Below are 15,315 nucleotides of genomic sequence, written 5' to 3' on the forward strand. Positions count from 1 at the left end.
ACAGAGGCTGACAGGTGGGTCCCCCGTGTCAGTTTTGACCAGTCAACCGGACTGTTGACTGCTGACGTCACTCCTACGTCATGCTGACATCATATTCCTTTTCTGTTAATATAAATAATTCCAGAATATGTTTAAAACTTAGAAAATTCATATAATATAATCTATAACTCGGATGAAAATGTTTTCTATATGAAAGTTGCTCAGAAAAATCCAACGAATCCGAATAAGCGGTCCGTTCATCTGTAACATGCCCCTAGCATGCTGAACTTGGGACATTCCCCCTCCGGTCATCTGTCTGACACAGGTCCGGAACCGGGAAAACATTCCCGGTTGAATTCCCCCTTCACCTATATCGTGTAGCCATACGTTAGGTCACTCCCGGCACCACATATTGCCACGTTATGCTTTGTGATGCTTGTTTGCTTTATATTTACTGTTTCTTCCCCCTCTTCTCTCCGGTAGACCCCAAGACCGATGCCGATGCCCCTGTGATCGACTACATCGACGACGACCCCTCCTTGCCAGATCAACCAGGCAAGCCACCCCCCCCCTTTGATCATCCCGATATCGCCCATTCCATTCTCTCATGCTTGCATTAGATTTTGCTATTGTTATTATTTGCTCCTATTCTGATGCATAGCCTCCTTTTGTAACCTGCTTATTGTTACCTTACCGGCTTATCCTAAACTGCTTAGTATAGGATGGTTAGTGATCCATCAGTGACCCCCACCTTGTCCTTGTTGCCCCTGCTTCATCATTTGAAGACCCGATCAACGGGATTGAAGACCAGGCCCCGGCACCGCACATCACTTTCCCCTAGTTGCTCGACGCTGCTGGGTTACTATCGAGTGCCGAGGGTGAGACCTCTACAGCACTTCTGATGTTAACCTGTAGTGTAGCTATTCGGTCGTGGTCATCGAGGGTGATTTCCTCTTTAACCACTTCCGATACGACTCTGTCGTGCAACCCCTCAAGTGTGAACCTCGAGGGTGATTCCTCTACGTTCACCTTGATGATTACATTGAGTGGAAACCACCGAGGGTGATTCCTTGGGTTTTCCTCTTGATGTTTGGACACACGGATACTTGGACTTTACATCTGTTACTTGGAAAGTGATGTGGAGACGGGTTGACCTGGAAGGTGCCCGTGAGATAATCACGAGGCGTGGCCGGGCATTCTTAGCCCTTGCCGCAAGTCCTCGAGACGGGGCAACGGGGTCACCTCTTTCCTGAGGCTCTGCTTGTTACCGCGCGTTCCTAATCCACTACGATTTGGATATTTGATCCGAGGGGCCTCTGGCCTGATAGCACTAACCATCACGTGGGCATAGTATGGGCGTTCTGCGTCGTGTACATCAGCCGAAGCTTAATAGACGTCAGCGACAGAGCGGCGCGCGCCGGGTTGGACTGGTAAGCTCCTGCCTTTTTGGGGAGGTAGCTAGGTCTGCTCACCGGCCGCCCACGCAACGTGCAGGAGTTCCCGGGGAGATGGCCCATGACCCCTGGGGGCATAGGTTTAGTCCGGCGTGCTTGACCTCTCTATTAAGCCTAGGTCGGGTTGCGGCGTATTGTTTGGCCGAGGCCGGGCATGACCCTGGAAAGTGTGTCCGGCCGGAGTCAATCGAGCGTGGTGGGTAAGTTGGTGCACCCCTGCAGGGAAGAAAACATCTATCGATAGCCTGTCCTACGGTAACGGACACTTGGAGTTGTATCCTGATCGATACAACTAGAACTGGATACTTGTAATGAGAACTGGATGGTGATGAGGATTTGTTTGTGATGATAATTGGATAGTATGGCTCTGGGATTTCTTTCTCGCAGGGAGTCGAGAAAGGATCTCCGGCCGAGGTTGATAACACCACTGCTACTTACTTTATGCTACTCTACTCCCTCCTGTTGCTGCAAGATGGTGGGTTCGAGAAGATGCTAGTCTTCGATAGGACTAGGCCTTCTCTCTATTCTGGCATTTCTGCAGCCCAGTCCACATATATAGCCTTCCTTTGATAATGTTGCATATGTAGTGTAGATCCTTGCTTGCGAGTACTTTGGATGAGTACTCACGGTTGCTTTGCTCCCCCTTTCCCCCTTCTTTCTTCTTTCTGGTTGTTGCAACCAGATGGTGGAGTCCAGGAACCAGATGCCGCCTTTGACGACTACTGCTACCCCGAGGGTGCCTACTACCACGTGACGGATGCCGACGACCAAGAGTAGTTAGGAGGCTCCCAGGCAAGAGGCCTTGCCTTTTCGATCGATGTTGCTTTTGTGCTAGCCTTCTTAAGGCAAACTTGTTTAACTCATGTCTGTACTCAGATATTGTTGCTTCCGCTGACTCGTTTGTATTCAAGCTAATGTATTCGAGCCCTCGAGGCCCCTGGCTTGTAATATAAAGCTTGTATTATTTTAAATTGTGTCTAGAGTTGTGTTGTGATATCTTCCCGTGAGTCCTTGATCTTGATCGTACACATTTGCGTGTATGATTAGTGTACGATTGAATCGAGGGCGTCACATTCCTCTTCTTCCTCTTCTTCCTCTTCTTCCTCTTCTTCCTCTTCTTCTTCTTCTTCTTCTTCTTCTTCTTCTTCTTCTTCTTCTTCTTCTTCTTCTTCTTCTTCTTGGGTTGTTGTCCATTACATATTATATGCCCATCTTGCCATGTTCACTTTGCATGATATGCTTATTCCTATGCCTTTGCCATGCATTTGTGACCCATGCTTTGCATTACACATGATGATTGATTCTCATACTTGTATGTATATTTGCAAGCTTGGTGGAGATATTGCTTGTTATTGCCATATTCCATCTATGACCCATTCCTATGATGATACTATGATCTTGCTTTGTGTTCATGCTTGCGATATGTCATGTGCATTGCCTATATCCAGTATTTGCTCACATGACATGATTGCCATGATTTACTCTAGTGTGTTGCATCTTCGCTCCACTAGTTTGCACGACTTGATTTATGTACTTTCTTATGTTGCATCACCAATGATTCATACTTACTTATTTCATGCGGTTGATGACAACCATCTACATGTTTGTCACATGATTGACTTGATTGCCTCACACATGTTGAACAATTGCTCTTTACTTTGTGTTGAGTGCCATGATATCTTCACTACACCCTATGCACATAATGCTTGGATTGTCTTGCACTTGCCCCATGTGTTTAGACATTTCGCTATATTTGGTGTTGTGAATGATTCCTATGCATACCATAGACCATTTGTTGAGCACTTTGTGCATTCTTGCTATGACCTTGAGGTAGATGCTTGTTCACTTGTCACACATATTTGCATCTCGACCTCCCATTTGCATGCTTGTTCCCATGATGTACTTTATTGTGCTCAATTTATATGCTCAAATGCCATGACTCACTTCTTTGTCAAACCATATGCTATGCTTGATGACAACACTTGTTGGGTGAATCACCTCTTGAATGCTTGGTTTTGCTCTTACGACAACCAATTTGTTTTTCCAAGTGCTTGTAAATTTGCTCCTTTTGAAGGAATTACAAGACGGTGCGACATTGGAGAGTGCCCATTTGGAACTACAAGATGACGAATGCTTGGTGATCGTCCACTTCTACACGACGCCATCATCTCTTTCCCATGGTGATTTGGATTTCGATCCGAGGTCGGATCTTTCCCAAGGGGGAGGGGATGACGCGGAGCATCCTATGGACATCACCATGTCAAGAGTCCATTTGGCAAGTGACACGTGCCACATCTACTTCATGCATACAAAGGTGAATCATCTCCTTTACACGTGTTCACTTGTACCCTTTGAGGATGGTATACTACTTGACCCCTCTCTCGTGTGCATACTTAGGTGTGAGCGGAGCTACACATTCATCATGGAGGAGTCCAAGCGCAAGAGAACAACTACACCATCCAAGACGTAAGCCTGGAGGCGGAGAAGGAAGCGCCAGGAAGAAGGCAGCAGCTCCCAGGCGACCCCGTGCGCACGGCCCCTCCGACCCCGTGCCCACGGGCCTCCCAGGCTGGCGGTCCTGAGGACCCCGTGCGCACGGGCATGTACCGTGCCCACGGGACCCCCGTGTCCACGGGCCTCCCGAACCCCATGCGCATGGGCTCATGCGTCAGGTCTCTAGATACCCCATGCGCACGGGCTCCACATACCCCGTGCACACGGGGCCCCCTATGCGTGACTGTTCGGCTTGGCCCTTGTATCCCCATCTCGTCCCTATTTACCCCTTCATCCCTTGGACCTATAGATACTCCCCTTCCTCCTCCATTTTAGACTTAGCTAAGATTAGATCTAAACACTAGAGCTTAGCTCATGTACCTCCCCTTGTGGAATTCCTCTTGAGAGAGAGACACTCCATTGGAGTTCAAGGCCTCCATTGGAGAAGATCCCTAGTGGATGAAGACCCCCTTGAGGGAAGGATCTATCTAGATCATCAAGCCCTCATCTCCTTCATAGGATTTGGGATGAACTCTACCATGTATCTTATTTCCCTTTGATTGTTCATGTACCTTGTGGATCTTGTGTGTTTGATTGTCTAGTGGATGTGTGATTTGACTTGTTCTTGAGTGTTCCTCTTGTTTTCCCTCTTTTGTTCATCTTGTTCTTGGGGATTCCCCCTCCAATTCGTGAAAGATCTCCCCATAGGGTTCCACCCTACATCACTACGTCTGCGATACTACACTTGCTCTATGCTAGCAGCGGAACAACTCGTAGCAGCGAAAATCTTCTAGCAGCGGAACAGCGACGAAGGTGGTGAACTCCACTCCGCACGGACTCTGGCTGGGACACGATCTAGCTCGCACGAACGGAAACCATGACAAGAAACCAAGCAATCACGGCATCACCTGCAATCTGGCATGACACGCCAGGTCAGTACATTGAATGTACTTGCAAGCTCACAACAACCAAAAACATCAAGGCAAGATAATGACATAGCATTAAGCAGGTTAATTAAATTAACAACTACCATGATATAACAGCAACTCCTAAGCATAATATGAAACTACTACAATACTGATAAATCACCATCTCCGATCTCCATAACCATATCTCTCTTGGCTTACCGGACAACCAATATACCATCTCGATCACCTTGTGATCAAAACCAAACTATAACCGTGATCCTTATGACGATCACAACCCGACCAATAAATGGCCCGTGATCCTTACAGCGATCACAACCCAACCAATAAATGGCCTGTGATCCTTACGGCGATCACAACCCGACCAATAAATGGCAGGTGATCCTTACAGCGATCAGAACCACGACCAATACTTGGCAAATCTGTACTGCTCCAAATATCCACATATCCATCACCTATAAGTCACTCCGTCATGTGAGTGTTGATCGAACGGTGTACCCTAGTACGAACCCATGCCCATGACCAAGGACGCGGCTATCGATAGATTAAACACACACTCTGCAGAGGTAGCGCACTGTACCCACACCACAGAACCCATGGCCTCGCACTCCCATTCGGGTGGACCAACGGTGTTCCGACAAAACCGATCTACTGCCATGACACTCTCCCGGCCACTCCGACTCACTCCCCACTGGGCTAAGTCATGGGTGGCCCCGTGTCTACCTCAAGACACATCGACCACCATCGTGGCCCGTCCCACACGGGGACACGGATCCAAAAACTCAAACAACGGGCACACAAGGCTTATGTCTGCCTACCTAATCAGGGTAGCACGCCCATAACCTTCACTCGTTAGAGGCACCGGCGAGAGCCATGACAATAGACCGCATTAGGGCCGTCCCATACCGGCAAATGTGGTTGCACTTGAAAAGTTCGATTTGGCGGCACTTGACCAACTTACTGACGGAATTTATCCCCAAAAATATAAACATAATAACTGATACTTCGATATCAACCATCAAACTATAATTCAAGTCATAGCAATATCCAGCAAATAATCCAAGCATAATATCATCATACCAAAATACTCCGAGGATAGCATAACACTACTATCATGATGAATCCGAAACAATAATCCTACTACTCCCATAACAAGGATAAAGCTATCCAGCTAAGATCCACATGTAACCATCATCTCCGAAAATAATACTCCAAGAAACAGAACATCAACTAGTATCATGAAAATAATCATACTAACCACTAATAATCCAAAGGTAGCATGATATCCAAAGTAACACTCCAAGAATATAATCACACATATCATCATGGAAATAATCATAATACCAGCCACTAATATTCCAATGGCAACATGATACTCATCAACTACAAACATAACTCCTAGTAACCCAAACCATAGCATGGCATCCACAAGATCAAAATAATACTCCGAGAAAATGCCATGCACAGATCACAAGTAGCTAAAGCAATATTTTAAAGAAGTTCAAATAAGTGAAACCATGTCACTGCATTACAGTGATGCAAATGGAGGGTTGGGCTTGCCTGGGGTGGAAGAAATCACCGGAAGAAAGTGCAATAAGCTCGCGAAAAGAATTGCCAGAAATCATTCTCTCTCGGAGGGGGATGATTAAGGGCAAGGGCATAATGGTCATTTTCAAAATGTCAAAACATGGTGAAAGTGCAACCAACAGAAGGGCTTGACGAAACATAGAAGTGAATGTTGGAATCACCTCATTTGGAGTTACGGTTAAAAAGTTATGGGGTGTTGAAGTTCAGGGACTTTTCTGTAAAAATTTCATCACAAACATGTCCCTAAGTGGATAAGGCAGAAAAGCAAAGTTAGAAATACGCTTTCGGTCAGTGAAAACGTAAAATGAAAATACGCCTTCACTTATCTGACGTGGCGGGGGCTGGTCAACGCGTGTGGCTGCCAGGTGGGGTCGGGGCTAGGCGGGTCCCGCGGGGCAGGGCCCGTCACTTAACCACGTGGCCACCGGGGTCAATGCCCTGTGCGGCTGACGAGCAGGGCCCGCGGCTGACATCTCTCTCTCCCGCTCCTCCTTCTTCTTCCCCGACGCGGGCGCAGAACAGAGGCGGGGCCGCGCGCTCCGGCGAGGCTCCCGGGCGGCTCCGGCCATCTCCCGCGCCGTGCAGCACACCAGCGAGCTCGGGGAGAAGCGGCGCATCCGCCACCGGCCAGAGGAAGCATTGGGGAGGCGCAGAACGGCAGCGAGGAGCGGCGACATAGGACGGCGACCGGCAATGGGGCAGGCTGCTCCGGCCGTCTTCGGGGACGCGGAGCATACCAGCGAGTTTAGGGCGATAGGGCAGATCCATTCAGGGGCGAAACGGCCACCGGGGAGGGGTGGAGAGGAGGGGAGGCCGCGGCAACGGGGAACTACAGAGGCGGCGGCTGGTTGAGGGGCACAGCCCTAGAGGGGCTCCGGTGATGAGGGGAAGCATAGGGGAGACTCGCCGGAGTGTGGGAAAGGTGATGGTGGTGGCTAGAGGTGGATGAGGGCTCGGCTTCGGCCGAATTAAGGCCGGAGGGGACGGCGGCCATGGCGGCAATGGTGGTCGTGGAGGGCGTCTTGAGCTCGGGGAAGTGCATGGGCGGGGCTAGAGGCGGTGCAGGAGGCGAGTGGTGAGCTCGAAGAGGCTCGGGGAGAGCTTAAATAGCCGCGGGGCGAGGTGGTCGAGATGGCACTGCCGCGGACGTGTGTCCGGCGCCGCGGACGCGTGCTTGCGTGCATGAGCTCGGAGGCAGGCGATGAGGGAGGCACAGGGGAGAGCTCACGAGGAGGAGGAGCCCAAAGGAGTGCAGGGAGGAAGACGACGGCGACGGGAAGATCCAAAACTCCACTGTATGCCCGTGGGCACGCGGCAGCGAGCGTTGGTGAGCAAGCGGATGGAGGGGGAGAGGGGTCCAGAGAAACGACAACGACGCGGGGAAGCCACTGGACATGCTCACGCGCGCGAAGACGACGAGAGGAGGAGGGGCCCGAGCAAGAAGCCATTCTGGGCGCGCTCATGGCATTGCCAAAACGGTGGTCACCACCAGTACTGGCATGTGTGGGAGGCAAACAGCTGGCAAATGTTGCCTAGGGGTATGCCCGTCGAAGGTTGGTTTCAACTGCGGTGGTAGTTTGGTGAATACGGCTGTGGTTAAAAGGTTAGTGAGCTCTGAAGTTTACTGCTGTAAACTTTATTAGCTCAATGTGATCAACAGGGGGCTGCTATGTGTCAAGTGTTATGTCTGCGGTGTTTAGGCTAGGAAGGACTACAATCCTGGAGAGTTTGACGAGAAACGGACCAAGATTTCCTGCAGTTGCTTCACAACTGACCAAAATGGTCCAAAAACTAGATCATGATGGTGCACTCACATGGAGTGTCGACTTGGGCTAAGATTGGGCAAGGCAGGGTCATTTGGTCATATGGAGATGCTCAAAAAGTCTAATACCAATTGGCAAAGCCAAACTAGTACTTGCTTCACAAACATCTCCTCTGGACAGAAACTTGGAATAAATTGTTGATCAAATGGATCAATGAAATAATGCCAAATTGGGTGGAGAGATGTTTTATGGGTATTAGAATGATCTGGTAATTTATCAGGATTTTTGAAGCAATATAAAATACACTTACTTCACAACCTGAAAATGTTGCCAGAATCAAAGATTTGCTCCTGTGCTCACATAGATAATTGGATGGGGCTGCAAATGGGTGGAAGGGGTTAATATGAGCACATTAAGGAGTGTGCAAAACTTCAACTCATTTGGGTACTCCTAGCTAGTACTTCCTTCACAAAGCTTTCTGTTTGACAGAAAATTTGAAAAAATCACTAAGGAAGATTAGCTAGGCAAATAAAGTTGAACTTGTGCATGAGGCAATTATTTGGACATACAAACATGCCCAAAAAGGTTGGGAGCCACTAGGAAAAATATAAATGACACTTCCTTCACAAAGTGCCATTCAGGGCAGAATAGAAAAAGGAATATTGGGGAATTATTTTTGAACATGGCAATGAAAAGTTTTGCCATATTTGATCAAGATATGACCCAAACAATTTATGAGAATTATTTGGGAATTTTAGGAGTGAGGGAAATATAGGTTGCTTCACAACCTAGGGCAATTTGGGTTATTCCTTTAATAGAAAAGGAATACTCCCAATAAAAAGAATATTGGGATTTGGTCCAAGGTGTAAATGGAAAGGTCTATGGAAGGATTTGGGAATGACAAGCCACTCTGGAAACAAAAAAGAGGGCATCTTCTTCAGTTTCCAGACCACAAAGCCACGAAAAAGAAAAATCAAGCAAAAACCTCGGAAAAACAAAAGAAAAAGAAAGGGCCAAAAATCAGGCTGTCAGAAACCTTACCCCATTAAAGAAATCTCGTCCTCGAGATTTGGTTGCTGAGGGAACAAGTATGAATATTCCGACTTAAGGAAATCGTTTCCAGCTCGAGTATCCTTTTTCCTTTATTGTGGTTCCCACCAAATTTTATCTGACTGGCTCTGGGTGGTTTGTTTTACTGTATCCACATTCTGACAGATCTTACCTGGCTTGCTCATGCTTATATAGGCTCCAATTTCTTTTTAGATCGGCGGACTAGCTGAGTGTGATTTGATTATCACGACTGAAATATATGTCCGTCTCACAAATCCAAAAGTGATTTCCGCTGGGTGTGCCACCCGGCACTGACAACCTTTCATGTAATGATGATTAGATTTTTTTGATGAAAACTCAAGCTCTGACTCATTGCATTGAGTATCTCCACTAAATGCAGGTCCTTTGGGTTCCAAATAGTGAGTTAAAACATAAACAATTCCTGACAGATTCTGACTCATCGCAGAAGTTTCTGAATCATCTTAACTGGTTCCACTGTCGTGAGTATCGGATCCGTACCAAATATTTGATTGTCTCCTGTAGTGGCCAGCATAAAGGGTTTGGCCTGTATGATAATATCTGCAGACTTGACTGATGGTGGTTCTGACGGAAAAATTTTGTTCACGACAGGCTATCCATGATGATTCATATAAGTGAGGACTCAGGCTTCCCGACTGTTATTCCTCATGCCGATTACTCATGTTCTAGGCATATCCATGTGGATCAATACTGACTTAGACTGTCCGGGGGATCTGCACCATGGGGGTCGTGTACAATTCTCATACCTGCATCACTGGTCTTGCTCCTTCATTATTGCTTTCTGGTCTGGTTCTTTTGCTAAAAGAGTTGGGCCATATTGCTTCTTCGTATGACCATAGGTACGGTCGGTGCAATTTTTCGGCAATTGTAGTTTATCCTCATTTTTCTGATAGGGCAACCCATTAATTGGCAGGTTCTACACCTCTCCAGTTCTAATTGTTGGGAATGATCATCCAAAACCCTTGGAAGAAATCGGCAAATAAATGAGTAGCCACCAGAACGGTCTTTACAACTCAGATCTGGGACATTACTGGAATAACTCAACCACGGCTCAGGACGGTCGAAAAGCAGCTCAGAGCATGAGACCGGGTCGATAAGAAGAAGGTGGAAGCTCTCTAAAATAGCCAAAAAGCAGCTATAGGGCTACTATCACAAAAAGAAACTCGACAGCTGCACGAGATGGCCGAAAAGCAGCTCAGACTCATGACAGTCCTTGAAGACAGAAACAAAAATAGGCATCCACCCCGGATAGCTAGAAACAGCTCAGATCACAGGCGTGGTGCCGTCATCTACTACCCCTATAAAAGAACGGAGAACCAAACAATTATACCCGTCCATCACCAAGATCTAATGGCCGTTAATCCTTCAATGTTTAACGCAACAAACCACGCATTAAGCCACTACAATCAATCGATCGCTAATCTGCCCCGCACTAAGAAAACTGGTCGCCCGCGCGACCTCCACCTTTTCCTCCCGCACGACCTCCTCCTCCTCCCGCGCCGTTCGCCTCCCGCAGCCTCGCGCCGAGCCATGGGAAGCCGCGCCCTTCACCGCCGCCTTGCACGCCGGAGCCACGGGAAGCCACCGCAGGTCACCGGGAGCCCGCCCCCGCTGCGCCGTTTGCTGCCTCCCCAGCCGCGGGAACCCGCCCCCACCGCGGGTCGCTGCCTCCCCAGCCACGGGAGCATGCCCCCGCCGCGGGAGCCGTCCCGCCGCGGGTCATCACCTCCCCAGCCACCGGAGCCGCCCCGCCGCACCCTTCACTGCCTCTTGCAGCCGCCGCCGGTCGCCACACCCATTGCCCCGGGAGCCGCCCCACCGGAGCCACGGCCCGTCGCGCACCGGGGGAGCCCCGCCGCAGGTCGCCGCCCTTCACGGGGGGAGAGCTGGTGCCGCTGCCCTTTGCTGCAGGAGTCGTTGGCAAGTCACAGCCCATCGCGCGCCGTGGGAGAGGCGCCCCAGGTCGCCGCCCTTCGCCACGGGAGAGCTGGAGCCGCGGAGCCACCGTCCGTCGCGCGCCGGGGGAGAGCCAGGTCTCCTCCTCTGCTGCCGCAGGTACGCCGACGCCTCGCTCCCCCGCGCAACGTCGTCCGCTGGAACATTTGGTCGTGCCTCACACCGGCCCCACCATCTTGCCGTGCCTCACACCGGCCCCACCATCTTGCCGTGCCTCACACCGGCCCACCGTCCTGCCTGCAATTCTTCGCCTTGTGGCGGCGCTCGGCACGCATGCCCTGCACCGGCGCTTCTCCATCACCCAACCATGCAGTCTACCCATTTCGTGAGGCCACGCGACTCGCGTGATCGATGGAGGCAAGGCAAAGTGGTATTTTGGGTCTTTGAAGCCAGTACACGTTTACAGTTTCAGTCATTTCACATGGTATTATTCATTCACCCTGCACGAGGTACAACCACGCCATGGATCTGCTTACTTCTTTTCTTTGATCTACTCTATCCCGCTAATCCCGCTCCTAACCCTCCTCCGTCCTCATTTTCCTGCAGAGCAGCCGAGCCTTGACAAACCCTCTGCAAGAAACAACTTCCACCGAAAGGCACTAACAGTTCTTTCTAGACATCCCTATTGTTTCCTTTGTATCTTCAGAATCCATCGCAATTGATTTTACATAGAGCAATTCATCTATGGTACACCACTGAAGAAATTTGTAGCACTTGATTTGTGTAGCATGATCTTTTTTCAGCGACTTTGAAGTGAGATCCCCGCCCTTTAGACATCTACTAATTCAGAGAATCCCCTCTTAAGATTATAATATTTGTCTTCACATTTCGTTTGGGTTCTCCACTAGGACAAACTAGCAAATGTATTCGTCTATTTTTACTGCTTCATAATTTTGGTGATGCATGGAGTAAGTACTAACAGACTTCTGCATGTCTATCTTTGACATGGATTATATTTATACAACGTCAGTATATATGATTTAGCTTAGATATTTTTCGCACCAAAAGTCCAGAATAGTCCAGAATGATATTGAAGGTTAGAATCACGCTTCTTCCAGATTGATTAATTGCAGAGTGCTTTTTATATAAAACTACCTATTGTTATTTTCCTCCTTTGCCTTACCCAATGAAACCATGCATTCTTCATAGGTTGAGACCATGGGCATCGTCGAAATCCCAATCGGAGCCATGCTTGATGCCATGTTGAAGGACCTGAACCTTCCACAACCACTGTCCACTTTTACCCATCAGTATCCTGAATGATGAACGATGAACAAGTATCTTTGTCTGGAAAATGCTTTAAAGTTTGTACGCACGGCTCAGAACTAAGATGCCACTGAAGCACTCAAGTAGAAAAGACTAGGTAGTAGTGAAGTGTGGATGGGGTGCGAAAGAGAAGGGGAAAAAGCGTTCTCATTTTAGAAAAAAGAGGTCCTGACCTGTTTTTTAATACTCAAAACATACAGTATATATGATACTATGGTTTATAACTGCAATATTTGTTGATGCCAAACACCCTAAATTATTTAAAATTATATTATACACGTACATTTCTCCCAAGTCATATAGCGGTTAATACTCAAATCTTTATTTTATTTTTATGAAACTGATTGGTGATGCTTTGTACATAATAGTCAGGATCTGTTTCACATTACTATACTTCGTGCCTAAATGATATTCACCACTATCTCTATGCCCTTCTATATATTGTTTATCATTTGTACTTTTATATCTGCAAATGAGTAAGAAAAAAATTGATGTGCCTCTGTTTGAATCAAGAGAATGTTCCCTGTTTAAGGAAACATAACTATGGATTGTAGTGCAAATATGACACATAATCCAACGTCTGATGAGAAGAAAGCGGAATACAACACGAAACATCATATATCCTGATCACAAAAGGGAGTTGCAACTCTCGACTGTCTTAACCATGACCAATTATCACAAACATGTGTTTTTCTATTAGACTGTGCTATGGTTTATCTCTGTACAACAATTCTCATATCTAACATCATGTGTTTCTACTTGCAGCTTTTGGTCAGGCCCCACTTGTTTCTAGCTATTCGTGGTTCCAATTAAATGCAAGAGCATCTATAATGCTTTTTGTCGCATTCATTCAGTATGTATTAACTCCTCTCTCCCATGATGACAGTATAGCATAAATTCACCAAAAATCGGCCACTCTCTCCTGATGCCCCCTCATGGTGCCAGATAAACTCACAGGTCAGAAAAACTCTCATAATTGCTGAAGCATTTATCTCTTCAAGCTGTAACAAGAGTTTTCTGATAAGGCTGCCTTGCAATATTAACCTCACCTGTATTATTTTCTGGAGATCTTATAGCCTGACCATGAATTTGTCTTGAAATGCTCCTAATGAGGCTTTAAAGTCCTTGGAAGTGTGGTAAGACCCACTCTCACATTGAGGTTTATTCACCATTAAACTTCTATAAAGGGGGTTACCAAACCACCCACCTTACACACCGTACCAAAAAGTTGTGTTTCCAGAGAGCATGACTGTTGAAATGTATTTTTACTTACATTTTAACCTTTGGCCAGGGGAACTTTGTAAAACACGACATGGTGATGAAAATGTCTTCTTAGAAAATGATTTTATAATTAAAGGTTGTGTTCTAATTTGCTCTCGCTATAGAATTATTGAAGACGGGTTAAGAGTAGTGTCTTTTAATTAGCATGAATTATATAGTAGGCTCGCTATGAACTGAAATTATGCCCTCTTGTTCACTGATTATCTATGAACTAAATATACCCTCCTATAATACATTAGTCTTTCATATGCTAGTTGTGCACACATGGCATTAGCTTCCGTTTTATCACTATTATTTCTTCAGTTTACTAAAAATAGAAATATCACTTGAAACTTCTATGCCTGTGGCACCTTAGATCTTCAGTTCATCGGTCTTTCACATGCTGGTGATAGAGGGAAATCGTCCCGAGCTGAAAGTCATAAATTATCCTTTGGAGTTGTTGCTTTCTTTAGAGTATTTTTGTCCCCGCGAATGATATAATCATGTCTTTGCAATTTTACCTCAATGCACTCATTCACCTGGAAGAAAGTTTCGCCAATTGCAATTCATTCATTCTCCATGAGAGGAGTGACAAAGTGTATTAGCAATATGTATTCTCCCATTCAAGTGGCATTGTGTAGCTTATTAACATAGTTTTCGTTCTTGTCTACAGATAGTCTTCATTTTGTTTGTCATGCTACTGGACTGGAGTGATGTTTGTTTATTGGTTTCTATGCAAACAAATGTAAGATAGTACATCAAGTTTCTTAATATTTGTACCACGACTAATATTTGGACTTCTACTTTTCCCGAAACTCTCAGAGGTATAGCATGTGAGAGTTGAAAAATGGTTTGAGATTTCACAGTTCATCTGTCCAATGGCTTGTAACTGTAGCTAGAGTGTCCATACTCAGATGAAACACTTCAGTTTAAGACCTCTAAACAGTGGCCTAGCAAGATCCCGATTTCAGCTTATGTGGCTTGAGTAAGCATCCACAGCATCCCTAGGCCCAACAACAATCACACAAGAGCAATCAATGGTGGCAGATCTTTCCATAATGTACCTTGAATTAGGTTGTGACTGTTCGATTTATTTATGTATCATGAAATTTTCTGAATAATGTAACTTGAAATGACATCCTTGGAACTCAGTTCTGAATAATCAAGCTGGTGCATCTACTAACATTTCATCTTGACATCCTTGGAATAACTTGTACAAATTCTTTTGTGCTAAAGACACTACATGTTCCTATAGTCTCTTTTGTTCAGTGTTGTACACCTCAAACGTTGTCATAAAGAAATAACCAACTTCAGTTTTTGGAAGATACTATGTACATATGTACGTTCTTAAAGAACTTCAGTAGTGCAAAGTTTATTTTTGGACTGAGAGAGTAGAAGATGCTATGTACATCTTTATTATTTCGGCAAGTTTAGGTTATTTTTGGTATACATTTAATTTTTGCAAGTTATGATCTTATTTTTACATCAAGTTATGATTATTTCCACAATTTTTAAACATCTCTAATTCTCTATTGTCTTGCT

At 46.5% G+C, this 15,315-nt stretch overlaps 1 protein-coding gene across 6 annotated transcripts; it reads left to right on the plus strand.

The window, feature by feature from the left end:
• Positions 1–10,652: 10,652 nt before the first annotated feature.
• On the plus strand, positions 10,653–14,969 carry LOC123137046 (formin-like protein 20). 6 transcript variants are annotated; one of them, XM_044556594.1, is made up of 3 exons: positions 10,653–13,649; positions 14,447–14,518; positions 14,596–14,969. In XM_044556594.1, the coding sequence occupies exon 1, from the start codon at positions 10,660–10,662 to the stop codon at positions 11,593–11,595; it is 936 nt and encodes a 311-aa protein (XP_044412529.1). In that variant the 5' UTR covers positions 10,653–10,659; the 3' UTR covers positions 11,596–13,649; positions 14,447–14,518; positions 14,596–14,969. The 6 variants fall into 6 exon arrangements, with proteins under 6 accessions (XP_044412529.1, XP_044412530.1, XP_044412526.1 ...); XM_044556595.1 differs by having other exon boundaries at positions 10,653–13,470; XM_044556591.1 differs by having other exon boundaries at positions 10,653–14,518.
• Positions 14,970–15,315: the final 346 nt, after the last annotated feature.

Source organism: Triticum aestivum, chromosome 6B, assembly GCF_018294505.1.
Source record: "Triticum aestivum cultivar Chinese Spring chromosome 6B, IWGSC CS RefSeq v2.1, whole genome shotgun sequence".
NCBI lineage: Eukaryota > Viridiplantae > Streptophyta > Magnoliopsida > Poales > Poaceae > Triticum > Triticum aestivum.

Excerpts from the sequence above, each read along its gene's own strand:
- LOC123137046 (XM_044556591.1), top strand. The coding sequence starts at position 10,660 with ATGTTTAACGCAACAAACCACGCATTAAGCCACTACAATCAATCGATC.